The 27622-nt window shown below is 35.0% G+C and overlaps 3 protein-coding genes across 8 annotated transcripts; 2 read left to right on the plus strand and 1 right to left on the minus strand.

The window, feature by feature from the left end:
- Window positions 1-4: 4 nt before the first annotated feature.
- Dnali1 (Putative inner dynein arm light chain, axonemal Dnali1) lies at window positions 5-2998 on the plus strand. The gene is made up of 5 exons (XM_011313402.1): window positions 5-696; window positions 759-891; window positions 955-1100; window positions 1192-1389; window positions 1468-2998. The coding sequence occupies exons 1-5, from the start codon at window positions 448-450 to the stop codon at window positions 1501-1503; spliced, it is 762 nt and encodes a 253-aa protein (XP_011311704.1). The 5' UTR covers window positions 5-447; the 3' UTR covers window positions 1504-2998.
- On the minus strand, window positions 1563-24650 carry scrib (scribble). 6 transcript variants are annotated; one of them, XM_011313396.1, is made up of 33 exons: window positions 24470-24650; window positions 24151-24268; window positions 19045-19123; window positions 18778-18867; window positions 18584-18704; window positions 18083-18509; window positions 17885-17996; window positions 17625-17800; window positions 17354-17514; window positions 17156-17266; window positions 16839-17069; window positions 16375-16611; window positions 15451-15535; window positions 14821-14985; window positions 14509-14681; window positions 14301-14435; window positions 14048-14203; window positions 13897-13977; window positions 12995-13825; window positions 12221-12328; window positions 11820-11999; window positions 10808-10966; window positions 10335-10718; window positions 9945-10100; window positions 7101-7565; window positions 6743-6857; window positions 6575-6631; window positions 6385-6502; window positions 5533-5638; window positions 5338-5451; window positions 5117-5257; window positions 4608-4808; window positions 1563-3757 (listed from the first exon to the last, which is right to left on the minus strand). In XM_011313396.1, exons 1-33 carry the CDS (start codon window positions 24629-24631, stop codon window positions 3482-3484), a joined length of 6231 nt encoding a protein of 2076 aa, XP_011311698.1. In that variant the 5' UTR covers window positions 24632-24650; the 3' UTR covers window positions 1563-3481. The 6 variants fall into 6 exon arrangements, with proteins under 6 accessions (XP_011311698.1, XP_011311702.1, XP_011311697.1 ...); XM_011313400.1 differs by having other exon boundaries at window positions 13268-13825; window positions 16375-16617; XM_011313395.1 differs by having other exon boundaries at window positions 16375-16617.
- Pex11c (Peroxin 11c) lies at window positions 24578-27152 on the plus strand. The gene is made up of 5 exons (XM_011313394.1): window positions 24578-24651; window positions 26186-26255; window positions 26361-26539; window positions 26617-26676; window positions 26759-27152. Exons 2-5 carry the CDS (start codon window positions 26190-26192, stop codon window positions 26976-26978), a joined length of 525 nt encoding a protein of 174 aa, XP_011311696.1. The 5' UTR covers window positions 24578-24651; window positions 26186-26189; the 3' UTR covers window positions 26979-27152.
- Window positions 27153-27622: the final 470 nt, after the last annotated feature.

The raw sequence follows: 27622 nt of genomic DNA on the forward strand, positions 1-27622 counted from the left end.
GCGGAATTTAAATATAATTTTATATTAATTATTGGGCTATGCAATTAATGGTTTTTTCTAAATCACAAATATGCTAGATCCCCGACGTGCGTATAGTTGTGGAAAATTTTCGAAAAAGTATCAGGAGAATAGGAAAATTAAGGAGGTATTTAGTGAAATTGATCTTCCTAATACTTTTTCGAAAATTTTCTTTTTGCCAATTTTACAAAAAGCCTCCGCCATTCTCAAGTTATCCTGCCCTTTGCCCTTTGCTTAACCATTGCTCTTTTGAAATAAGGAACGATATTTGTTAGATCGATATAAGTATCCATGGCAATCAATTGTTTCACTCGAGATAATAATTCCTTGGCTTGAGATTTGACGGAATAATAATCTTATAAATTCTCCTTCCATATACTTAATTACTTGGAATCAAGCTATCTAATTAAATAATAATTAATTTGAAAAATGGCAATGGCAGTGCAGGAACGAAGCATTCCTGCAATTAACACGCTCGTCAAATATGATAACCCTGTATTAGTTTCGACTCATGCGGAGAAAGTGACAAAGGATACAACACCAGTGAAAATTGGCGTTGTATGTAAGGCACAGTCTTCTCCAGCAACACTTGAGGTTCGCCGTGAGACAGTGGAAATTCTCAATGGAATCTTACCACCGAAAGAATGGGAGGAGGAGGGACAAATTTGGACTCAACAGGTGAACATTAGTAAAACAATGCAGAATTCTTCTACAATTACCTTATTTAAATAATTTTGTAGGTTTCAAGTACACCTGCCACCAGACTGGATGTTATTAATCTTCAAGAACAATTAGATATGAGATTACAGCAAAGACAAGCCCGAGAAACTGGTATTTGTCCAGTTCGAAGAGAATTATATTCTCAATGTTTTGGTAAAGATTTAAAAATTAATAAATTTCTACAAAAAGGATAAGGAAATTGATGTTTCCTTTCAGATGAGATAATACGTCAAGTAACAGTTAACTGTGCAGAAAGAGGATTGCTTCTCCTTCGAGTACGAGACGAAATAAAAATGACTATGGCCGCGTATCAAACCTTGTATCAAAGCAGTATCGCTTTCGGGATGCGAAAAGCATTACAGGTGACGAATAAAAAAATTCTGTTTGGCTATATGACAAACACCTAGAGAGAGAGAAAAAAAAGCAATAACATTGATTATACTCGCCAAATAGACTGAACAGGGTAAGGAAGATTTGATAACAGCTGCGGACGAGTTACGAGTTCAAAAGGCTGAATTAGAAAAAGCTGTAACTGAATTACGACAAAAATTCGAGCAATCAGAAAGGCGGGCGACCGAGCTGCGTGAAGCGGAGGAAAAGAAACATGCCGAAGAGATTCAATTTCTTAAAAAAACCAATCAACAGCTAAAGGTATAAAACTAGAATTGAAATATCAATTGAAATGACACAAAACTATTATTGATTATTAACATAAATGCCTTTTTTTAGACTCAACTGGAAGGCATCATAGCTCCGAAGAAGTAAAAAGCTAACAACTTCATAAATATCAATTCAAGCTTGAATAAAACAATGAAAACAAAATATAATAATTCATCATTCGTTTTCATTTAATGAATATTCATCTACATAATATTTTCACGTACAAATACACGTATAGCATTATAAAACGTATAAATATTGCTCATTGAAGAAAAATAGCTGACAATAATATATGTATTTCATTTCCATCAAAACTTAGAAATAAAAATTAGATATTTGATAAATTCAATGTCTATATTAGTCATTGTCTCATTCATCTTACGCAATTTATGTTCTCCCTCATGATGATAACATTTGAAGAATCCATTTTTTTCATTTTTTTAGTTATTTGATGTCTATGTTACTTACGAATTGTTATCAATTACGGTGCAATTGACTTCACGTACTATTATTCTAATGACCACATTTTTTCAAGTTGAAAACTCAAGATGATAATTAAGAATCTCATGAGTGATGTACATGGTTAAAGAAAAATTAATTTATGGGATTGGAAGAGAATGACACCGAAAACACCGTGATTTCACAATCTACATGGTGAATTTTCGATTAACAACGTCATTGAGAAAGTCGTCAACATATATATTAATAAAAAGCACTGATTCCATTATAAACAGAAATAATCAAGAACAACGAGTTAACTAAGTGGATGAGTCGATTGAATAATTGAAATGTTTCAACGTGGTGGTCCCATCGTTCTGATTTAGAATTGATCAATTAACTTTCGAACACAAGCAAACATAATATTTACGAGGAATTAGCTCAATTCAACCCGTCGAACCATGGTGACGGATAAACTATATATAATACTATTAGTAATTTTTTCAAGGCGATGCTACATGAGCAATACATATAATTAATTAGTGTAAAAGCATAGTGTAAGTCTATGCAAACTTGATGCTAAACATAGTTGACTTGTATATCTCAGTTGACATCGATATAGGTTTCAAGCTTCTTTTTCTTTTATTGTCATTGAAATTTTATCCTTAACTTGTGAAAAATAATACACGCGCACTTTCAATTAATAAAATACAATGCGCAGATTTTTTACAGATTCTCCCTTACGACGAATATTTTTGTAATTAATTTACAATTTGCCATTCAATTTCCATAAATTACAGTGCATATTTCTTTATAATACTCTTATTGGACTTTTATTAATATTTTCAATTCTTATTTACTTCTTTTGTAGTTCAATCTCGAGAAATTTTCAAATAGAATCATTATTGATCCACAACTCTTTTACTCCATACGTGTACACCATTTGGAAAAGGATAAATAATAATTAATCTCTTTCCATCGGCAAAAAGAATAATTCTAGTGATTTATATTTCACAAGAAAGACCTTAGACGCGTATACATGACAGTAAAAGAAAGTTAAATTCAGCACCTTCTTTACGCTACTCTTCAGTCAAGGAATTTGCATTGTATTTGCAATTTGTATTTTTAAAATATATTGTTATGTTGTTGTCATTATTGCATTAAAATTAAACACCGTCGGGCAAGATGTAATATATATATTATATAATGCAAAAAACCAGTTAGTAAGTTCACACCAGTGTAAGGAATGTGTAGTTATTTGTAGTAATTAACTTATTTTTTTTTTGTCGATGAACGCCGCTAGTAAAGAATTGAGAATTTGTTTGTTTGTTTTTTTTTTCAATTAAATTCAGATGAACTTGAATCGACAATCGATATAAAAGTATAATCAAATGGCAGGATTAATCCCATTCCCTGTAATATACTCAATATGACTTTATATGTTTCAGTTAATTTTCACATTGCTACAGCTGCAGTCACTACAATATTTCCAATTGATATTTGCTTTACCATTATTTTTATTTGTTTATATGTACTGTGGCATTTTAGCAATGAGATACCTCATTAATTTTTGTAGTCAATAGAATTCTTTGCCGGCAAACCTATAGAATATCGCACCAAGTATGCACCTCGAATATGAAAATATTTAATTACGTCCTCGCTTTGAGCGCTTTCGTTTTTTCTTCTTGGTATTGCCACCGTTGGTTCCATTTTTGCCGATGTTCGGAGCATTTTCAGATGTTGGACTCGTACAAATAAAAGACTCTGAGCTTTCAATAGTTGCGTTCATTGAATCTTGCCCAGTAACGTCCTCACTCTCACTTTCAGCATCACTTGCACCAGTCTCAACTTTTCTATTATCTGCATCTCGTTCTGCATTACTCAATTCCAAGGATATGATTTTTTCTCTCAATGTTTCCACCTGAATTGTAGCAAGAGAAAATAATATTGAAGAGGTGCCTGATTTTCAATAGGCTCGACAATGCAGAATCCTTACAGAGATACGAAACGTGTAAAACAGTTACTTGCAATTCATGTTAGTACTTACATGTTGATGAGTTTTGGTGAGCTTAGTGGTAATATTAGTGCGGATATGAATAAAACCATACTAATGAGCAGACGTGTGAGACGTATGTTTGTTGTTGAGTGATTATCTATATTGTGAGAGTGAAGGGAAGAAGACTCAAGGCATTGCAAATTTCATTCCAGACGCATGTGATGGTATCTTGTAAAAGTGAGTAATAACAATGAGAATAATAAGAATTATTTTAATACTATAATTGTTAATATTTTTAACCTAAAAACATGCGATTAAGCAATACCAATGTACATTCATGCAAGAGAAGAGAGATTTGTATTGCGCATGAAATGCATATATATATATATATATATATATATATATACACTGAGAGGCTGACACGTCAAAATATTCTTAAAAAATAATCATATCCAATATCCATGTATACTTGAAAATGCGCTCAATATTTTTAAAATAAAAAACGTAAAATATTTGAAGTAATACATTAGAATATAGTAGAACGGATATTTTGACATGGAAGCATTGCTCTTCTTCTTCTTCTTCTTCTTCTTCTTTTTCTTCTTCCTCTTCTTCTTCTCTATTATTATAATAATTTTGCGTGTTTATTTTTACACGAGATGATAATCCCTTCGGAAAAGTAGAAATAGTCTTTGTACATAAATTGGTGCAATTTTCATTCCCTGTGAACTATGACCAATTTTTTCATAGAGTCTTTCTAGGCATTTATTAGTACCTCCCGCTCAATGAGCTTCTCGACGTATTCAACAGTTCGTACACGACGTTCACCAGTGATCTCATCGACGTATTCCTCAGTCCGACGAGTTACCTTCTCGTCAACAATTTTTTCTGATTCGCGTACGGCCTTTGGCGGTCCCACTTTGCTGCGCACGGCAAGCTTAGGAAAATCCGCACTCGAAGGCCGTAATGTAGCGAACTATAATATTTTCAACAACAAAAAAAGAAAGGAAAAACAGATACGAGATACCGTGTGTGAATTTGTTAATTACCGATAGCTTTTCTCATCAATTAATTCAATTATTTCACCCGGATTAAGTATGAAGGATTATTTTGCATTATTATTATATTGAAAAATAATGATAATAAAAAGGAGCAATTAGTAATGTATCGAGTCAAACTTAACAACTTGACTGACTCTTGTTTTAAAAATGATCAATAACAAAAAAGAGAAAAAGGATTAGGTGTAAATGTAATGGAAAATTTCAGTTGAATTTATAATTTTACCTCACTGATTTTTTCACTTGCTTCACCAGTGGGCAGTATTTGAGGCTGCGATGTTGTTAATGAGATGCCATCTGTTTTTGTACTTGATGTATCCATCATTTCATTCATTTTTTTAATCACCATTTGGGCTTGGAGTGCATCCTGCACGATCCACAATACAATACAATTATTATTAAAAATGCCATTCATGCATTTACTAGGAATTGTTATCTATAACATACTTGTTCAAGAGATTTTAGTCTGGCTTGCCTCCAAGCAGCACGTTTTTCGGCTCTAAGTGCCCGTTGTTCCGCTGGAGATAAGTTACTCTCCTCGTCATCATCAGATATCAATCCCTGAAATAAATTCAATTGTAGTGAATTGTAGTAGAATTGTTGTCCAGTAAGTAATTTTAATAAATCCTCTACGTTGTTTACCTCTTGAATCATTTTTTCTTTCAGTCGTCGTTCTGCCTTCGCCGTCCTCACGATACCCGGTAATCCCTTTAATGAAGGCACAGAACTTCGCGAGCTCAATCGACTACTGCAAGTCAATGAGTAAATACGTACTGACAATATTTCTCATAAAAATTTTATTGCATAAACTCGATACAAAAGCCATAGAAAGCAGAATTTAACACACACATCAGTCCTATTGCACAAAACCAGAGAGATTTGCCCATTTACATAACCTTCACACCACTAAATACAATTTCATCAATTTTTCTACGTAATAAGTACACAATTATTCGCTAGTGTTCGTTTGGAACTTCTTCTCCATAGTGGAAAAACATGGAATGCCCTTCTCACAAAATTTTCACATTTATTCATACGTCCATATATACAATAATGGTCCCTTGGTATTGAGAGCGAGATGATTAGGCGAAACACAAGAATAAATTGTTTGAATTATTATTATTATTAGCAAAGCATGAGGCAATGAAGCATATTTATGCAGAATTTTCAGTACTCGCATATCGTAAAAGAGGAATACAAAGAGAATGGCAATACGAATAATAATAATAACAATAAATGAATCATGCAATTCTGCTGCTCATCAAATCTCTAAACTACTCTTCTTGTCCGTTTTAACAATGAATATGTTATTAAAATAATACATAGCTTTATGTATGTGTACAAAGAAGTGATAAAAGAGGTAGATAGAAACCGTTTACAATGGCTATGCGGTGACTAAAAATGCTTCAAGTATATTGAGTGCATGAAAAATCATACCAAAGTGATGAAAAAAAAAATTAATTATTTATTGACCTCACTCGGTCAATTTCTTACTTAGGGCGTCTGTTATCTTGGTCCTCGACAGCATCTTCACACTCATCCATACCCTCCATTTCATCAATCTGTGCCCATGATTTCAGCTCATCCCTGGTAAGTGTTGCAATTTTTTTTTCTATCACACAATAAAATGTTATAATATAATGCCTTATGCTGAATAGAGAATGATGATCGTGAAAAATATTACCTTCTTCGGCTTTCATTTTCTCCACTTCATCTTGACTGAGGAAGCTGAATACTTTTTCTACAAATGGAGAGAAATTCCATAATGTCTTTGCTTTTATGTATAATATAGCTAAGGTATGACAACGAAAAAAAAAAAAAAAAAAAAAAAAAAATTGGAGGGCACTTTCACCTGGTTTTGGAGATGGTTTGAGATGCTCTTCCATTGCATTCTCAAATAATCGCTTTCGATCACTGACCGACATTTTAGCTGGTGTTGCTGGTGTAGGAGAGGGTGTCGGTGATGGCTAAATATAAAAAGAGAGCAATTTAATATTTATCTAGGAAGTTCAATGTCAGTGTGAAAAATTAAAATTAAATCACTAAAAAATGAATAATCTCATCTGTATTTCTACGTTATCACTGCGTGCAAATGAGCTGAGGAAACAGGGAAGAGTACAAGAGATTTAAAAAAAAAAAATGGAAAAAATAATAGAATGTATTAATATACATCAGGTAGTTAATAATAGTGGCATGCATTTAAAACCCACCTCGATGGCTTGTCCAGGAACAGAGCGTGCAATCTGTTTAGTGTTAAAAGAAGTGGGTGTATCAACTTCCCCAAGGCATCCGGGACTTGTGAGTGGCGTTGGTGGCAGCCGAAAACGATTTGTATTTTTTCCACAATCAAAACTCCAACTTCGTTTACATAAATCATCACCAGAAGAAACAGGGGTTTTGTTTAAGGTAGGATGTGTTGAATAATTGACAATTGGTGTGACATCGGTGTGATTATCGTTTTTTTTGTAAGGACTTGGAAGAGTTGCAAATGCTACATTACGTTTATTGGAATTTTTACTTTTTGACGATATTGGTAATGTTTTAGAGTGAAGAGTTTCATCGAGATTAGTTGCCATGCCGTCAGAAAAAGACTTTGATACTTTTAATACTGAAGGTGATGGTGATGTAGGATCCACAGATGTTCCTGATCCCTCATTACTTATTAACTGCAAAGGCTACCAAGAGCAAACCCGTTATCAAACAAAAATCTCGTGTTAGTTCATTGGCCTATTCCATTATATTTTACCTCAATTACTCAAGAACACACATAAGACTACTATCAACAATTATCCATAGGGGAGTCCCTAACTGATTATCACGTTCTATTTGTTATTCTTTTTTTTCAGTTCTTTTATTATTTTCATTCATATAACGCCGTTGTGTCAAGAGAAAAAATTCCGATGGATTCGTATTAACTGAAGGGCTCAGTTAATTTCGATTATCGACAATTAAAAAATTACTAGAAACACTCAACGTCAACATCATTTTATTATTTTTTCATTTCATTATTATTAGATAAATATTCTGATTTTATTTCTTGGTTTGTAATAATATATAAACATCTGGTCCATTAGAGTTATATCAACATATAACATTTATAGAAAATTCTCTGTTTATTGTATAATTAAAATTGCAGAAGTGAACCTCTCCGATGATATGGTTCTCTTCAGTTTTGTTTACTATCCCCTCGCTCACTTTACTAAGAGACAATTCACCACTTTTACGATTTGAACCATCTAAAAGTATCCACCGAAATACCACCGAATTTTACAACTGATGGACGTCTATTTTGTGACAAATGATTCGTTCCGAATCGTAATTTTCAAATCAAAGATTGTTCTTTTGTCCTGTTTTAATCCTAATTTAATATAGGATTTAGTTACCATTCAGTGAAAATCCATGAAAAATTGAGATATTTCTTTCATTTTTTTATGAGACATTCAATCACAATCAACATCCAAGAAATGGAATTTTTTTTAAGTTATAATATTTGTGAATCTCATTAATTATGCCAAATACTTTGGACAGTTTGTAATGTGTAAATTATTTTTGGACTAAATTTTTGGCCCATTCTAGTAATTACGATTCTCAATGATTCCAAATCTGTTACACTGTCCATACATTTTTTCACTCTTGTCTCATAGATTTATCTAATTAGCAGTAAATCGAAACGAGATAATTATTTTAAATTGTGTGTCACTTGTTATCTTATAATTTGCCACTGATGGATGTTTTAACGTTGACAAATTGCGAACCAATTGGTGATAAAGAATAATTTCATACAACCATGGTGATAATTACACAATCATGAAGAAAAAAGGTTATCTAATTGAATTTCTGAAATTGCAAATGTATTTATCACAAAAATATTTACGCGTTATTTATTACCGTCTCTCCTGTAAAATTACGCAGAATTTATCGTGTGATAACTATACACAGTCTCAATTTTCACTTTGTTATGGTGAAAAAATTGAATTTACAAACAGAATAACTGATGGCCGGCGGAAAGTTCAACATATTATTTCTCCTTAAATTTTATTTAATCAATAATGGCAGTAACGGCCACAGATGTGGCGACAATAGATCTTAAAAACTATTCAATAACAATAAAGTCTGTATGGAGGGTGTCCAAAGGGAAATTGAAAAGCCTACTGAAGGAATGTAGGTATAGATGTACGTTTCTTCTAAATGATGATAAGTACGTACGAGTGTTTTATTATTATTATTATTATTATTATTATTATTATTATTATTGTTGCAATAAAGTATATTGGTTTGAACGGTATGTAAACGCGTTCCTGGGCGTGATCAAATGATACTAAACGACTCACTCCTGTCAGAGGGCAGCCAAATTGGTACTCTCACCCTCCATCGTCTGTAAAACACGTCAAACTCACTGTCTCTTCTATTTTTCTATCGCTTTCTTAACCATCAGTGACATGCCGATACATTATATTAACACCGATTTCACGTTTTCATGCGCCATTTAATGAACTAAATTAAAATATTTTATGATATAAATTAATGTAAACTATATTTGCTATATTTTTTCCCATTTAATTGAATTGAATGACATTTATTTTTAACGCTGAGTGTCTGGTGCAATTACGTGCTCACTATCTCATAAATCTCTCTGTGAATAAATAATACAAGGGATAATAATGGCGATGATAATGAAAATTATTGCATCTCAGGCGGTTACAACGACAGGCGTTTTCTCTTGACAAACGACAAAGACCAACGCAACAAGTATTTCTTTTGTTTTATTTATGTGTGTTCTATAGAGTGTCATTTGTGCGAGAAGAACTCTCAGGGATGAATAACAATTATAATTATTATAAAACAATAGAATGACTTAAATTCATGCAGGGGCTGAATTATTTGCAACTTTCAAGAGGAATCAATTGAAAATCGTCTGTTGATGTGCATAAAGTAAAGAAAATTTGTAATCGATTGGAAATATTTTAATGTAGAGGAAAAGGGCTGACACGCAAGTAATTCAAAAAATGTCAGGCAACGGTAGTAGCAGCTAAAAAATGCAAAACAATACTTACGGTCGGATTTTGGGGTGCCAATGTGTGTTTACTCATGACAATGGTAGTTGTTTTAAGATCTTTTGTTCCCCCAGGTGATTTCGGTGGTATTGGTACATCAACTGGACTATTCGGTTTGTTCACTAACGATTCAGCTGCTCGCACTACATCCAATACCTACGAAAATTCATTACATTCTATTCTCTACGATTTCTATTGAAAATTTAATTATACATAACAGAACAGTTAATAATGTTAACCGTGGATATCAATATAATAATTTCCGTAGAATTTTCAAGCGTCAATTTTCCTACTTACACTTTTACTTTATGCAAAAAAATAGCCAGGATAAGACAGTTCATGCTTTGAAAAATGATATGATGTTAATGTTTCTGAGGCGTAATTTGATACCTTTTCGGGTGTCGATTTAGCCCGATGATCCATAAGGGCACGTTCGCGATCTTCCTGCTCCCAAGCTACCATTTCGGCTTTCATTTCTTGTTCCTGGCGTAAGGTCGCCGCCTCCTCGTCATCTCTATCTAAACTAGAGACACTCTGCGAGAGTGACTTCAAGCCGTCAATCGGTGATTCTTTGTGTTCCGATTCAGAACCTCTCGATTCTTTGGAATCTCTACCCCCTGAGAGTGTTAATAAATATTCCACTTCGGTTTTATCATAACCCTTACACACAACGAGAGTAATTGTATTTCCCGAACAACGGAGAACATTTACGGCCTCCTGATGCGTTGCGCCCAAAAGAGATGTGCCATTTACTTCCAATAGCCTCATACCAACCTGGTGTCAACCAACAGTATAGTGTATCATTTTTTAAAAATTATTATTTGCTCGGCTGATGATAATATTACTGTTAAAATAAAAATTACCTTCAGTCTACCATCTCTCTTAGCTGCCCCACCGGAATTGATTTTCGATATGAAAACCCCCTCATCACTACGATCCAATGGATTACCTCGTTGTCCACGTAATCCACCTTTTATATGCATACCCAATTTTTCGCCAGATTCTTTAACAATCACCATCTCCTAAAAATGAAATCCTTATCTTTTTGCCATTCACTTTTCTCAGCTCTATCTCAGCCCAGAAGCCAAAACATAGAGCTCAAAAAAATTATAATATAATAAACACCACTATTAGCAAATAAGATGTACTATGGGCGTCAAACAACAGCAAGAAGCACAAAAAGCTGCTGTTTACAAAAATAAAAATCCGCAAAAAAAAAATTTCCTAGCAGAAAAGTCATAATTAATTGTCAGAAAATTCATCACTTTCAATTATTGCCATCGGGGTTATAACGGGCAGAAACGTTTTCACTTTGTTTTTACTTACTGTCACCGGGATGTACTCTATTTCGACCAGCTTGGACAACAATGGAATAATAAATGCCAATTGCGCAGTTGAAGTTGAACGAGTTGAATAGCATAATTAATTAAAATTTTTCGAAATTTCACGAATCAACTTTGAGCTGTTTAGTAGAGTGGATGTTATTTTCCAAATTGTGTATTTATAGATATATTTAGAATATTTTTTCCAAACACTTGTCGATAATTCTTGGTGTTTAGACTACCGTTCAACTGTTTTCAAATCTCCAATTTGAATTTTATTATTTTTTCATAATTATTGCATAATTATTTCCAATCTAAAATAAATTGATATTGTAGATATCCAAGTGAAAATCCTTAAGTCGGCAAATAACGAACACCCTACTGTTTAGTCCGACGACTACGACAAAAAAATAAATATTAAAAGTGAAACTATTGGCGTGCGGCGTTCATAAGGGCGTCAAGCATGAGCAACTAATCACCGTGTTAAAAGCTGGAAATATTAATTACTGTAATTTTCAAATGTTCACGGCAGAGTGATAATTATTCTTTGAACCTGATAGCTTTCTGGAAGTGGATCGTGCTGAACTGTAAGAACTATCGAGTCCCCGGGCCTGAGTAACTCCATTACAGCTTCTTGATGTGTGGCTTTCGTTACATCTGTTCCATTTACTTTTAATATCCTGTCGCCCATACGAAGTTTTCCAGATTTCGCTGCTATACCGCCAGGTACCACCTAAATAAATCAGTTGAACCCAATTGAGCGGCTAAATGAACTTGTGTCGATGAAAAAAAAAATTTTGCAAAAGAATTATTTTTCTTGTCGAAAAGTTATAAATCATATCCAGATCATATAAGCCGGTGGTACATAAAAAAATATTCAATGTTTTCCTCTTTACTTCCATTGGTGGTTGTAATATTATTAAAGGTGTATAGAAATATCAGAAAATTACTCACATGAGATACAAAAATTCCTGGCTCTTTCGAACCAAAGGGCGTACAAGAATGATCAGTTCCACCGATGATACTGAATCCGAGAGAGCCCTCCTTCAAGAGGATGACATCCTACAAAAAAAAATGTATGATTTAATGAAAAATTCAGAAATATGAAATGGTTGAGGTGAATAATGCGATTAAATAATGGCCCATTTGAGGAAGGAAAGTGGGAGGAAGGTGGACAATCAAATTATGTTACTTTGTAGTTATTACGTTTTACAACGATTTATTTACATCAGCTTGCATAAAGGTGTAATTCATTAGGTATTGTGATTACTTACCTCAGTTGAAGTGCCATAGATAATCAAACTCAAGACCTGATAAATTTCAGTCGTATAGCATTCAACGCAACTTGCCCATTTCAATATTGGAAAAATAATTAAAGAATCTATTTCGATATCCATGAATTTCCTCCAATACAAATAAAAAAATTTTTCGATATTCAAATTAAAATTTCATAAAGAGGAAAAAAACTAGGATAACTTGCGTTGAAATATTTTTGAAAATATTATAATTCTCATTCTAAGTCGAATTGATTGGATTAGGATGAGATTATTTGATCGATGAAAAACGTGAAAGGAAATGTATCAGCGTGAATTGCCAAAAAGCATCTAGTTGTTTGAAAAAGAAACAACAACAAAAATAATCTATTCAAGTGATAGAACTACAAGAAATGACAAACAATCTACAAATACAAATTGAGCAAAAACCGAATTGCGTCGAGGTGAAACATACCTCAATAATAACCGGTAGCACCAGATGATTGTCAGTAACACGTGTGACGACAGTCTCGGTGAGTGTGCTTTTAGTGATGACTTCAGTAACTTTACCGAGTGTAGTAGGCGCTGGTGGGAAATTAACATCACCGGGAAGATGATCAGGCTGCTTGATAGTAACAGTGACGACAGGACCTTGCTGGGAGTCTGGCGAGGGCGAGGAAGTCGGAGGTCGTAGGAAGTGAGCGGGAATCATGGCCTGAAATTCCTCGTTGGTGATGGGCTTCGGTACCTGTATATCTTCCTGCGGTGAAGTTGATCTATCTCCGCTCGACTGCTGCTGTTGCTGTTGCTGCTGCTGTGCCACACTCTGCCTTGGTGCTGGTTGTGGATAAGGCTTTGCTGCTTTTTCATTGTCCGTTAAGCCATTCATTTTAGGAACACCATTGAGAGGCTCGCCTTTGAGCCCTAATGGTGCGGGTGACGGTGACGAAGTCAGTGCCGGGGGTGGTGGTGGTGGCGGCAGTGGTGGTGGTGGTGGTGGTGGTGGTGGTGTTGGTGTATTGGACGTTGGACTTGAAGATAAAGCTTTGTCGGCATCAATCGATCGACGATAACCCGTGTAACCTGGTCTATTTGCCATATAACTATTTGCCGAATATAACCCTGTGTACGGTTTTGGTCCACCTATTAATCTTGGTGATTTTTCTGATGGGGTTAATTGCAGAGCTGGATTTGCCTGGGAAAAAGGTATTTCGCGCTCGACTACCAGTCGAACGAACCTTTCCAAACCAGTCAACATTCCCACTGCCTGCTCGTGACGAGCTCCAGTCATTTCGACTCCGTTAATCTGAATACAAAAGTAATTTATTCCACAGCATCTGATGATTTTTGTCAGTCTAAATATCGAGGATTACTCACAGATATTACTTTATCGCCTACGAGCAATTTGCCGTCTTTCTGGGCTACCCCACCGTCGGTTATCCTCGAAATGAAGATTGCCTGTTGAAAATATAATTGTGAAAAGCTCTAAGATACCCAATACTGGAGGCTATTTTATAAATTAAATTACATCTGTATTGTCCTTAGCTGGTTGTGAACCCTTCCCTCCAGCGATACTGAATCCCAAGCCATTTTGATCTCGAATCAAGGTTGTGTGAACGAGAACTGGCACTAATGGTTCTTCTGCTCTCATTGCCGCTAAAGGTTCGGGAATTTTTTTCATCACCTGGAACAATAATAACAATGATAATAATAATGAAGCTCATATCTTTCTCCTCTTGATAATTCAAATGACAGTCAAGGCAATTATCATTTTCTCTTACTTTGTTGGCATCACGTGGGAGACTATCGCCATTCTCAAGATTGTGTGATATTGCAGTTGATGAGACGTATGAGGTAGCGCTTGGTGCGCGACTTGTACTTAAGCTCGAGCATAGTGAGTCTTTTCTCGTTGACAGCTTTTATTCATTGAAAAAATGATAATTATTGTTATTAATTAAGTTTTAATAATGAAGAATGTAGATAGCATACCTCTGATGATGGTACGATCCGTGTAACCTCTCTGAGAATAACAAGTATGAGTATACGACCACATGCTTTTAAAACTTCAACTGCATCATAGTGGTCTACATCAACTACTGAAACTCCATTTACCGAGATAACTTTGTCACCTACTCGTAAACCAGCCAAGTCTGCTGGGCCACCTAAAGTCAACCAAGCAAAATATCATTATGTATTGAATGCTAAAACAAAATTTAATTGGAAGAATGTTTGAAAAATATCTAAAGCAGAAAATTAAATTCATTAAACTCAAAAAACAAACACACATATGGTCCAATTTACCTTCAGTAACTCGAGAAATGAAAATTCCTTCATCGTCGCCTTTGAATGGCGTCGATCCTATGCCGCCAGCTATTGATAATCCCAAGCCTCCAGTTGTTCTCTCAATATGAATTTCATATTGCTCTTCACGTACTTCCAACGTTGGTTCAACATCTGAGGTAGCCCCTTTATTAAAGTATACAAATCAAATACTGAAAATATTCATGAGGGCAAGCTTGATATCAATATCAGTAACTCAATTTCATTATCATAGATAAAATATCCCCAATATTTCACCTTTGCTTTTTCTCCCATTTTTCACAAAAATTCTTAATCTTCTTGGCGTTTTTTTTCTCAACATGATATCTTAGAAATATCAAAATATCACTATTAAAATTTTCACTGTTCCGTTTAAAACCGATATAGGTAAAGCCGTGACAAATGCGAAGGCGTACTAGAGAAGGCCAACCATACTATACCATTATGGATTAAAGATAATGCAACGATGATACGGAATGAGTAACGTAAATATATCTTATCATCTGTTCAACGTGAAAAAAAAATGTAGGTTGACATTTCTTTTATCAACAAGTAAGATATCGTCTCCATTTCATTATGCAATCAACATTAAAATTTTAGTAAATCAATTACCTTGACTGTGCATATCATAATTATCGATGGATTCCATTGGAAGACTGACTGAAGCCGATGTGTCCTCACTTTTCTTCATCAGTGCCTACAGAAAAATTAATGATTAATTTTTTTACAATACGGAGAGCTCATTTAAAGCAAGAGTTAACATATATTCAAAATGGTTATTTGTTGGATATTATAACAAGTTCAGAAATAAAATTCATGTCAACGACAACGGCTATTCACTATCTCCACCCAATAATATTCGCAAACATGATAAAATTGGTATGACAATAAAACTCTACCTAAATAACATCGCACTCATGTAAATATAAAATGAAGCCTCAAAATTTCGTTCTCCATTAAGATTTTCTTCACAGAATTGGCGTATGATTACATGGTAATTAGCCATATATAACGATTCTCACTGATGAGTATGGATAGAAAAAAGGGAAAACCCCTTTTCGCCGTGGAAGTGTAGGAAGTGGTGAATCTATAGTCAGTTTGGAAAAACAGCCAATTCTTGGGGTAAAGCCATAAACCACCATAAATTAATGAAAAATAATGAATTATGAGAATATAATGCACAGAGAGAAAGAGAGAGAGAGAGAAAGAGAGAAAGAGAGAGAGAGCGAGAGAGAGAGAGAGAGAGAGAAGAGCAACATTAATTATACACCATTAGGTATTTAACTGAACACGTCATTTAATGACTGTACGCATTCCCAAACCTTACTCTCACCCTAGGAGAATAACAACAGGCACCCCAAAAGCATTAGTAATAATAATTGAGAATGATGCTGTGTTGCATAGCAACGAATCTCTCCTCTCTCAGCAGTTTTTAATTGTTGCGACTAATGGAAATTTGAGAAATCCCCTGACGATTGGAGAATTGAACTGAAGAAAAATGATGAAATCGCTCATATGCTTTATGAAATAGCTGACCTGGGCGATGATTGAAGCAACTTTATCCTTGTCAATGGAGTCATGGACTCGCTTGTTTTTCAAATGGTGAGGGGTGTCACGACGATGCAGCCTGTTTGGCTTAGCCGTTTCCCCCCCAACCTCTGAATCCGCTTCTTCCGATATTGTAAATTCAACATGTCTCTGCGTATCGTCATACTGAGATTCATCTTCATCCCTATCCCGATATTCCAACACCGACCCCTTCATCTCAGCATCCTGAAACAGGATTTTTTTTCCCGGATTTTTTTTTCTCTCATTCTACCTCAATCAAATTAACTTTCCTCGTAATTTTTATAACCATTAGTAATGATTAACTGTTGATTAAAATTCCATACATTGTCTGATTCATTAGACAAAAGGATTTTTCAAAAACCTCTTGATTCTCATTTCTGACCTATTCTCCATGACAAAGGATTTACAATAAATACTATTTATATACTTACTGATGAATGGAATTGTGGCTCTAATGTTGGTTGAGAGGACGTTTGATCTTTCTCAGTAGACATATGTTGAACTGAGTCATGGTTGACAGTTTCCCTTTGACAGGCCGTAACTTGCTCGTGCGTATTATTATGATATGGTGGCTCTGGTTGTTCCCCTATATCCTGAGACTGAGACTCCTCATGTGAATTGTCAAACTCAGTTTTATCAAGACCAAATGTTTGCGACACATCCTGACGAGTTAAAGTTGGAGATTTTCAGTGAACATTTATTGATTACATACATAAGTGGTTAATCAAGTTGTTCCTAGTTAAAGTACCTGTTCGTCAGTGGAGCCTGATCTGCTGTCATTTTTTCCTTTGCTAAATAATTTGTGAGCCTTTGCTTTCAGTTCCTTTGGATGCGGAGTGTTTTGCCTTACGAATGGTGTCTGCAGGGATAAACAATAATCAATCAATTAGACAAATTAATACAATGAACTTTACTCTAACTGTAGGGGAATGGAGAACGTGCTGACCTCCTTGTCTGCCTCGGGTGCATCATCAGTAAATTTGACAGAGTGTGTTCTCGATGCCTCTTTTTCTTGCCAATTTTCGTCATCGCTACTTCCTAATTCTCGCATTTCACCTCCTGGAACAACTCCTCTCAAACCGGCCAACATACCAAGACGTCCTGGCTCTTTGCAAATACAAGAGAGGAAAAGAGAAGAAAATGTGACATTTACGAGTTACCAAATAATTGAAATTCAATTTGTAAAAAACGTTCACAGAGAGATGAAAAATAAATACCATGTGCACCGCTGGTATGATACTCCAATTGAGGCAAAAGGAAACACGTCAATACCTCTTGGCCAGTATCCTCATCTACATCTGTTTGGAAAGTCAACATTGGTTGTGCCTGATTTTCACTCAACCATACTGCTTTTAAATTCAAGTTAATCAGTGTGTATGGCAAATACTGCAATCTGACAAATAATTATAATCAATTACACAATTATTGGTTTGATAAATTAGAAAATTTTTTTAGGAAAATGACACTCGTATATTACCGATTTCCAGATACGTCCAGCACATGCAGTGCTGTGCATTGACCAACTTCTGATGGTATGTATTGAAGTTTGTTGTCGCGAAGAGATAAAACTCCTAAATTTGTTAAATTACCTGTGAAAGGAAAAAAATTAATGGTACCATTAATTTCATGAATTAGGCATTCGCATAAAGTAAAATGAAATTGATTTGTCCATTACCTATTTCAGTTGGCAATGTCTGCAAACTGTTACGATCGACATTTAAATTATTTAAATTCAATAACTTTCCAATGGAGATGGGTAATTCAAATAAAAAATTTTCAGTTAAAATAAGCTCCTGCATATTTTCACAATTTCCAATGCAAGGATTCAATACTGATAGTCTATTTTGATCGACTTTTAGGATCGTCAGTTTTCTAAGCTCGCCAAGACCATCTGGTAATTTTTCAATAACATTTTGTGATAAATGTAAATCAGTTAAAGATTCAAGACCGCCAATTTCCTCTGGTAAATCCTCAAGACGATTTTCTGAGACATCCAAACATGCGAGTTTTTTTAATTCACCAATCTCAGGTGGTAAGTGCTGAAGCTGATTATGATCCAACCATAATTCTTGGAGGGCTGGTAATTTGCCTATGTGTGGTGGCTACAAAAAATATTCCACGTATATACATATATATTCTATTGTATAAATTGACATTGTATTAATAAAATATTTACCAATTCTTCGATTTCATTGTCACCCAAATCAAGCCTTTCCAATTTCGACAATTGTGAGAGTGATTCAGGTAACGATTTTATGAGATTCTCTCTCAGTTCTAGTGATTGTAGTGCCTCCAAACTGTTAATGAATTTACACAAGCTATAATACTTCTATTCTACATATTATTCTTAATAGTCAACGTTCAAGTTACCTTCCAAAGTCTGGTGGTAAATTCGTAAGAGACATATCATTAAGGCCAAGAACTGTAAGGTTTCGCAGTTTTACAAAACCCGCTGGTAGCCTGTGGAATTTTTTAAACTTTGCATTCGTATTCACTAATAAAGCAACAACTTCACTTATAAAATAGAAAAATAACAATGATGATGCAATTTATCTCTTATTAAATTGCCCTATTTCATGCATTTTTATATAAATCACCATCGACTAATTAACCGATTGAAACTCAGAGAACACTAACCTGGGGATTGGATTACTGCTGAAGTCCGCCACCTGTAGGGCACGTAAATTTCTGATGTTCTCAGGAATGTCTGGTATGTCTAAAAAGAAAGTGAGAAAAACGTCATTGAACTGAAGGACGTTCAATTATTATGGTAGTGATGTAATCGGTGTTGCACTTTTGCGCGCGGAAATAATGCCAAGCACCTGGTGAATAGTCATACAACATTTATTCCGCAATGTTGCCGTATTTATGAGCGTTCTATTACTAAAAACTGTCTGCAAAATTTGACCTATTTTTTAAATAAAAATATTCTCAACCTGTCGAGAGTTTATAATTGAATATGATTGCCGGATGTGTCGTTGCATTTACTTAGCGTTGGTACCTCAAGAGAATGGCCTATTAATCTTTTAAGAGAGATTATTCCCCTTGCCTCGAGGAAAAAAGGGAGCGAAAGGGAAGGAAAAGATTATATTGATAAAAAGAGAAAATTACATCGTATCCTACTGAGGTTGACCACTGCACATTGCACATTGCACGTTGCAATGTCTCAGTTTTCTTTCGAATGTCGCCCTCTATTTCTCATCGTATGCAAGAGAGAAGTGGTGGTAAAAGACAGTGTGTAGCAGTGAGCCTTCGCCTTGAATTTTCCTGTTTCTAACTTGACCGTGACAGGTCACATTGTTGCTGCAATATTTTATGCCCGGTCCAAAAATAAAAACATTATAGTATAAAACTTAAAAATTATCTTCCTCTTATCCGATAGTTGTCAATTATCAACAGCCATAGACAATTGATAAATAACATTAATCCAGAAATTTCTATTTAAAATAAAATGTCTTCTGGTCCTTGTCAAAAAAAAAAATGAATGTATCATAGAATAAAGTAAAAAAAGCCAATATTCAATATTCAATATTCGCTTTATACACATATTATTGAATTAAATCACCCAGAGGGGACTTGGCAAAGTGGAATTCACATAGTTTCATACGGGTAACGAAGCAAATTCTATTGATAGTTCGAATCATGGTTAATTCCAATTTAGTTATTAAGTAAAAGAGGAAGTGGTCTCTCAAGTGTACGTGTAGCTCTTGGATTGACACTCGTTGGTTGTGAATGAGACGTATTTCATATAGGGTATGACTCCGACACCTGTTGCCAGCCTATCTAGGATGCTCTATATGAATATCTAACGGATCGCGGCTCTGCATGAAATATAGTTATAAGCCTTCAAACTGATTTCAACCCCAAGTGTAAAAAGTATGGAGAGTAAAAGTGTAATGTAAAAGGTATGGAGATGCGATGTCTTGTATGTTCATTTTTTATTTGGGATTATCCCTCCACTAAAGAAAGGCGGGGGAAAAAAAAACGGCGAGAAGAGAAAACTGGAAAATTGAAACGACACCGCAACTGGAATCTCTCCAACGAGTTCCTGGTCTTTTGCACGAGAGAGGATCATGTCTCTCGCTTTAATAGATTGCGACAGTGCCCTTTTCACCGCAACATTGATGGTAACTTGATTTGCTATATGTAAAGGGATATCTTGAACAGCAAATTGAATTTCAATATTTTATAGAATAGATTCCAAGAGTTGATTGAGAGGGGATTCAATTGTTTCGATGTTATTCCTCGGAAATGTATAAATGTTGATGGGAGAGGGTAAAATAGGGGGAGGAGGGCTGGAAAGTGGATTGGAAGTTGGATGACAATAGCAGGCGTATGCTGAGGTTTCCTTCTATGAACAATATATCCAACCAACAATGTAGTACTTTCAATGAATTTACGAGAAGTCATTGCAGTTTGATATCCGTGTGCGTCGATCGTGCGGTTTTAGTTGTGCAACAGGCCGTTTCGATAGCACGTTTTACATGAAGAGTACTCAGTATCATAGTCATAATGGACAATTGCTATTCTTTATTTTTCTAGTATTCAATAAATTGTAATGAGAGCGTCCGAGCGTATTGGTGACCATCATCGGTTGCCTCCTATATCTAGATCCTTGACCTCTTTCCTGCGTTTTCCTATTACTACGGCATTTCACCCATTACTCATCGATATCATTATTACATTCCATGAATATCGCAATAAAGAGAAAAAGAATGGCTCAGTGAATTCCATTATGCCATTTTCACCTAAAATGAACAATTGTTGAATTGAATATAACGTTGAATATAAGGTTAATGTAGAATTGAGTTTGTGGTGAAGTTCGTTCATGACATATATTCTTCCTAACTCCGTTCATTCACCTTTTACAATACTATCACTATGAGGAACATCATTTAGATTTACAGAGACTCTTGGCTGACGAATAAGTGGAGGTTGTTGAAGTATTAGTTGCGGTTTCAACAAACTTGTTGGTACAATACAAGCACATATTGTGCCCCAGTTTTCCGAACCACCCCATTTTCAATGTACCGAAGGCCTTGCATCGGCTAGACAGATACACCCCAACTACACACGAGCTTGACAGTATATTTTTTCCTCCCGACTTCGATCGTATCGTTATACCTCCGCTGAATGTTCATTCTTTATACACTAAATATACACTTGAAACCATTTTTTAATTTTTTTTTTGCACGATTAATTTCATCCTACAATGAAACATAGAATGCTATTTCCAATGGAACTATACTCTTACGAAAAGCTGGGTTAATTGGTGGCGCACCTTTGTGTTCAATAACAGTTCAACTGGTTAGTTCTCTGGCAATTGTAAAAATGCAGGAAAACCGCACCTTGGCATATAGCTTTATAGGCAGCATATTTGCAGCTGCACAATGAAAAAGCTCCAACCAATCGAAGTCATTGAATAATAAGGATAAATGAAATTTAGCTCTAATGGTGGATATAATGTAATTATGAGGAATCATTAAAGAAGTATTGAGTTATTTATTTATTTATTTTTTTTTTTGTAGAATGCAGGGAGTACCAACGTACGTACTTGTGAGTAACCAAGCGTACAGTGTTGTTCGTCCGGAAGGGCTTGAAGGCAAAAGAAAAGAGTGGGAGGTACATTATACGCCGATGCACAAGAGAAAATATGTGGAATTCTCAGGCAAGTAGCTGTCCGCAATGAAAATGATCTACTCTATAGAGAGATGGGTTGCAATGAGAAATATTTTGAGCAACTGCTTTTCCACTTTATCTCTCCAATAACATGACAGATAATAAGTATATGGTATACTCAATAATCATCTACTACAAAAGATTAGAAAATTTTCAAATTCACCAAGAATTATTTTTAGTTCAAGGCACCAAGCACTCACAACACCACGCCCATCTTCCCCAATTAACATGGAAGAGAACGAAAGAAAGAGAGAGGTATAGAGATAGTTAACATCGAGGTCATGGGGTTTAAAAAGAGTCAAATAAAATGCCTCTATTACGGCGGGGATCATAATTTCATTATTACAAATTTCGCTATCTCTCGGTGGTCGTCATATACAAGAGGCCCTTAATTTGCATTCATTAGACGCCAATTATACATAATAATTTGACTGACGCTTCTGTCATTCATTCGCATCCAATACAATGAATCATCTGAATATTGGATTTCAGTCTCACCGATATGATTTATTATTTTTTGTGAATATTTTCCGTCATTGTTTAGTTGACAAAATAACTCTCCTACTCATGACACCTGCAGATCCGAGAAGTTATCTACACCTGTCACATGTTATTTATCCGAAGAATACACTTAATTCGACTAGTCGTTAAACTTGTTATGAAACGGATGTTTGAACTAAAAATTCCAAATTCATTTCCAAAAAAAAAAAAAAATTATACAGCAAATAAAGCAAATATACAAACGACGTTAAGAACGTACCAGGGAATTATTTATTAAACAACTGAATTGATTTGGATCTGCAACAAGCATATATTATAGTCATAAGCACTAAATTGTCTGAAAAACATACTGTCAGAAGTGATGATTCATAATTATCATTTTTTCCTTCTGGAATGCCCTCCATTACCGTTGAATCAACGATTACAGCGTACTAATGGGTATAACAACTCATCGAAATACCATGCGAACAAGGCGGAAATACCAAACGATGCGCGGTTGTAACAAATAGTTCTAGTGAAAGTATTTTTTTTTGTTTTCAATAATTATCCAGTAGTGTCTATGAAAAAATTATTTTTCGTCGCGGTGTACTCATAGTTATAGTTTCAAAAAATAATCTTTCAAATAAATCCACTCTATGTTTTAAACTAGTAATATATCGAGAATTCTCTATTGTTTTGTACGACTCGGATAAATTTTATTCATCTCCGGAAACGCGTCCGAGTTTCGCACAGTTAAACGATACTACCTATACCACCCCGAGTGATCTCTACCACTTGGGTTCAAAGAGAAAGGGTATAAGACAAATTCTAACGAGAATGTAACGGGGATTCATACTTCGGATTACGATTAAACATTAAACAAAGATGCATTGGAAAATGTTCAATTTACTCCATGGACATATGCGAAAAGTTTATAGTTTGAAGTAATTATTACTCTGGAACTAGCAATTTTTTTCGCAAAAGTGTAGAAAAAAAAAAATTGAAATTCTAGAGTGAAAAAATATTCGTGACAAATACCTAAATAGCTCCATATAGTCAATGCATTAGAGTTACGATGCTTGGTTATACAACAGTGAATACTGCACGTGATTACCTTCAGCAATAGCTCATCCAGTGAAAACGAAAAAAAAAACCATCTGATACTTCGAGGGCAATGCAAACACACGTGATTCTATTTCAATCTTCGTTAGAGAGTTAAACTCCCATTGGAACTACACAGTTGAATGTTTACATATTCCCATAGTACGTCAATGGCATATTTTTAAAAAGTATCAACTGGCCATTTGACCGACATTGCAGATCGAAGGTAACGTGAAGGATGTTACTTTCTAGACGTTCCTGTGTGGTTCATGATTTCTTAATGACCCAGTACACAAGAGTACCCCCGGTCTACATACAGACACAGTGCACGCAGTACGCACTACACAGACAATAGGCATCTCAAAGATGCGTCAGTACCGGTGTCTGACCATGTGTCACACAGTCATCCTTGGTATTGATATTATCAATCAAATACAGCCAACAACTTCTAGAATCCTACAGAAAAAAATCTTTTCAACTTACCATTTCTTGATACATCAAGTTCGACGAGATTTTCGAAATTCTGAATGTCTGGTGGTAGTCGGTGTATTTCATTATCGCTCAAACCAAGTTTTCTGAGTCTCTGCAGTCGAAAAAAATTCTGCAATAATAAAGAAGAATTTCCATTTTAAAAAATGCTATAAAATGAGAATTGCACGCTCCACAAACGCAATGTGACGAGCACTTGGATCGTGTGAAGTGAGGACACGTCGGATGGACGACGTAATAATATGAGGTGCATCAAACATTTTTATTAAAATTTTTAATAACAAGAGTAATGAAGGTTTTTGATAATAAATACCTTGGGGAGATCTTTGATGTGATTGGCATCGAGCAACAGTTCCTCAAGACTGCGTGAATAACGTATCAAATCATCAGGTACGCTTGACAGCGAGCAGTGACGCTTGTCAACGTATTCCACCTGGCTATTACACCCACGAAATATTGGAATACAACGGAACATGGTGTTTTATTCCACAAAAGGTAACAAACACCAACACAAAAAAAAATAACACTGACTTGCTCAGCGGTGATACCAAGGCATCATTGTCACCGATATTAGCCACTAATGCACACACATTCAGAGCCCATTCCTAACACTTTAATTAATCCATCTATTCGACATATTTATTCCGCATTTAGATTCGCTTTTTATTCTCACAACCGATCGGTATGGAAACGCTAATTAACACAGGAAATCAAGTACGTTTGACTGATCGCCGGGTGAGTATAGATAATGAAAAAAAGTATCGTCAATATGAAATGGACAAATGCGGCAAAAAACACACACCTTTACGCCCTACCGCCCTAATCAGCTTCGAACGCGCTCACGGCTTCGGATGTTTTACGTCACCAAACCTTCCTCTTGGTTCAGTCCGTTCAGTCGTTCTTCCTCGGTTCCCCTCACTTGGCTTGACTTGGCAGACTTGGTTCTATGTACTCCCCCCCACCTGCTTCCAACTCCAACTCCAACTCCAACTCCAAAACCAAAACCAAAACCAAAACCAAAAACCTTCCACTCCCACTCTCACTTACCACAGCGATATCCACGGTAAAAGACAATACTATCTTTTCATTTCAATTCCTCGCACTCAATTCCATCGACAATGGACAATGGTCTTTTTCTCCACCAAGAGACACCAAGCTCATTTGCTCTGTCGACTCACTCTCACTCCTAGTCACTCCTCTCATCCTTCTCCATTCGCCATTTCGGCCATTTCATTTGCCACCCATTGGAGGCATTGGAGCCATTACCATCATTCACACAGACAGAGATACATTCACCCAACAATACAACTCTCTTCTTTCTATCCCCTCGACAACACCTCCATATGGATTCTCAAATGGAAGCCGTACTCAAAACTCAAATATCTTTCCCTATATAGAACATTTTAGTACGTTAGTCAAATACAAGTCCCTGCGCGCGTGCGCACTACACATCCAAGTAGCTTTTTCAGTACGTGGTAAATTTAAATTATTTTAACATTGCACTTTTAAAAGTAGCAAATCTATTGCCAATATCTTAATTCATTCAGTTTATTCAATTGAGTGTATATAATATCCAATTTAGAAGCAGACAGTCAATCTGCAGTGTGCAAGGTATTTTTTTCCATACATATCCACATCATCTCAATTAGAGGTGTATCTGCATAATCACTAGCCACATAACACTCTGTCTTTCTTCTCTATTTCACCAATAATATCCCCAATAAAACAGTCATGAAAAACAGGTTTTTCGTCAAATCTCGAGGTAATTCATTTGAATTTCTCAACATAAAACATCGAATAAATGGTTTGTTAATAAAGTGATACTAAAGTTCAATCAGTACAGTGAAAATATACGAAATACTCCGGAAATAATAATGGAACTAATATCAGAATATTTGGAAACCTATGAGGGACGTGATAAAATTTTGAAAATTTTATCATACACTGCGAAATTGGCGACAGTTTTTCCGAAATCTCATAAGACTGCTGATAAATTTAAATATTTTGGTAGTCAAATTAGTAATTGCAGGGTTATGTTGCGACTCTTGGATGATATACCAACTTTACATTATGCATTGACATATGGTTTCAACAGGCAGGTAATAATTATATAATTATCTAATTAATTCAATTATAATCCGAGGAGCTCCTTTATTCAAATAAAAATCTTCATATTTTTTTCAACAAATCTTTTACATCTTCAGGAGCCTGACCAGACGATCAGATGGCTGGGGATTATACAGATGATCATTGACGTTATTTATTCACCCGTTGAGACAATTGCTTGGGCTGGTGCACACAAATTAATAACCATAGATGTTGAATTATGGGACAAGACATGCACTTGGTTCTGGATTGTTTCTCTTTATCTCTCATTTATGAAGTAAATTATTGGGACACCGTGAAAAAATAGATAATAATACTCCCAAATTGACTGATATTCTATTTTTGCTTTTCCAGATCCGCCAAGAAGTACAAAAACTTATTAAAGCACAAGAGTGTGATTTCAATTAATAGTCCGTGGGTAACAATATTGTTTAATCATAAGACTTATATGACATGATGAATTTGTTAAAGTATTTTTTACAATGTTTTATTTTAGGACTGAACTGAAGACAATAGATAAAAAATTGACGAATGAAATATTGACTTGTGGAAGAATGCTGATCGATCTCAGCTATGCTATCAGCTATTTACCACCGGGGACACTTTGGGGTGGTAAAATGATTACTTGGCAAATTGGAGCACTTGGAACTGTATCATCAATCATTTCTCTTTATCAATCACTGAGTAAACGTGTTCCTACAAAAAAATGTCTCTAAATGCATTCAAATAGTTCTAGCAGTTTCAAATGTGGTGAAAGAAATATTACTCTTTTATTGGTGAAGGATTCTAGCAATCGTAATTTTACTGATTAAAAGCTGAGGCAATTGTTATATAGTTTGTGAACTTTCAAGAGTTTATGGCGTTTTAATAAATTTTTCTTAAAAACTTTATTGATTGATTATGAAATATTTGCTGTATTGGAAAAAGCGCCTATTATACACCTAAATTCTCAACAAAGGTTATCATCGAGTAGAGTAGAAAAAATTCAACCATTGATCATTTTATTATTTCCTTCAATTGAAACATGGAACAAGGTTACATGAAACTTTTTATGAGGCTTACAACTGCTTACTCTGCGAAATGCATTCTATTATTTCGCATACAATCAAAGTAGGTGTAGCTGATAATCATTGGGTATTTGAATCTGAAAAATGACCTAATATTTACGAATTAACGAGAAAATAAAATACACCTGATATGAACTTAAAAAAAAGTGAAGAGTATTTCTCCACTCAAAAATTAAAAAAACACTGATCGCCATTAAACAGGTCATATTTAAAGAAGATCCCCTTTTCGTTCAGTTTTATTGTTTTGGCATTCATTACTTCTCTTTTTATGCAATCGCATGGAACAATTTTTC

The sequence above is a fragment of the Fopius arisanus genome, unplaced genomic scaffold, assembly GCF_000806365.1.
Source record: "Fopius arisanus strain USDA-PBARC FA_bdor unplaced genomic scaffold, ASM80636v1 scaffold00119, whole genome shotgun sequence".
Taxonomy (NCBI): Eukaryota; Metazoa; Arthropoda; class Insecta; order Hymenoptera; family Braconidae; genus Fopius; species Fopius arisanus.

Excerpts from the sequence above, each read along its gene's own strand:
- Dnali1 (XM_011313402.1), top strand. The coding sequence starts at position 448 with ATGGCAATGGCAGTGCAGGAACGAAGCATTCCTGCAATTAACACGCTC. Across the intron at positions 697-758 it reads GACAAATTTGGACTCAACAG|GTTTCAAGTACACCTGCCAC; the intron begins GTGAACATTAGT and ends ATAATTTTGTAG. Across the intron at positions 892-954 it reads ATTATATTCTCAATGTTTTG|ATGAGATAATACGTCAAGTA; the intron begins GTAAAGATTTAA and ends GTTTCCTTTCAG.
- Pex11c (XM_011313394.1), top strand. The coding sequence starts at position 26,190 with ATGTTGCGACTCTTGGATGATATACCAACTTTACATTATGCATTGACA. Across the intron at positions 26,540-26,616 it reads CTTTATCTCTCATTTATGAA|ATCCGCCAAGAAGTACAAAA; the intron begins GTAAATTATTGG and ends TTGCTTTTCCAG. Across the intron at positions 26,677-26,758 it reads GTGATTTCAATTAATAGTCC|GACTGAACTGAAGACAATAG; the intron begins GTGGGTAACAAT and ends GTTTTATTTTAG.
- scrib (XM_011313395.1), bottom strand. The coding sequence starts at position 24,631 with ATGTTCCGTTGTATTCCAATATTTCGTGGGTGTAATAGCCAGGTGGAA. Across the intron at positions 17,801-17,884 it reads CTGGACGTATCTGGAAATCG|ATTGCAGTATTTGCCATACA; the intron begins GTAATATACGAG and ends ATTATTTGTCAG. Across the intron at positions 6,632-6,742 it reads CAAACCATCTCCAAAACCAG|AAAAAGTATTCAGCTTCCTC; the intron begins GTGAAAGTGCCC and ends CTCCATTTGTAG.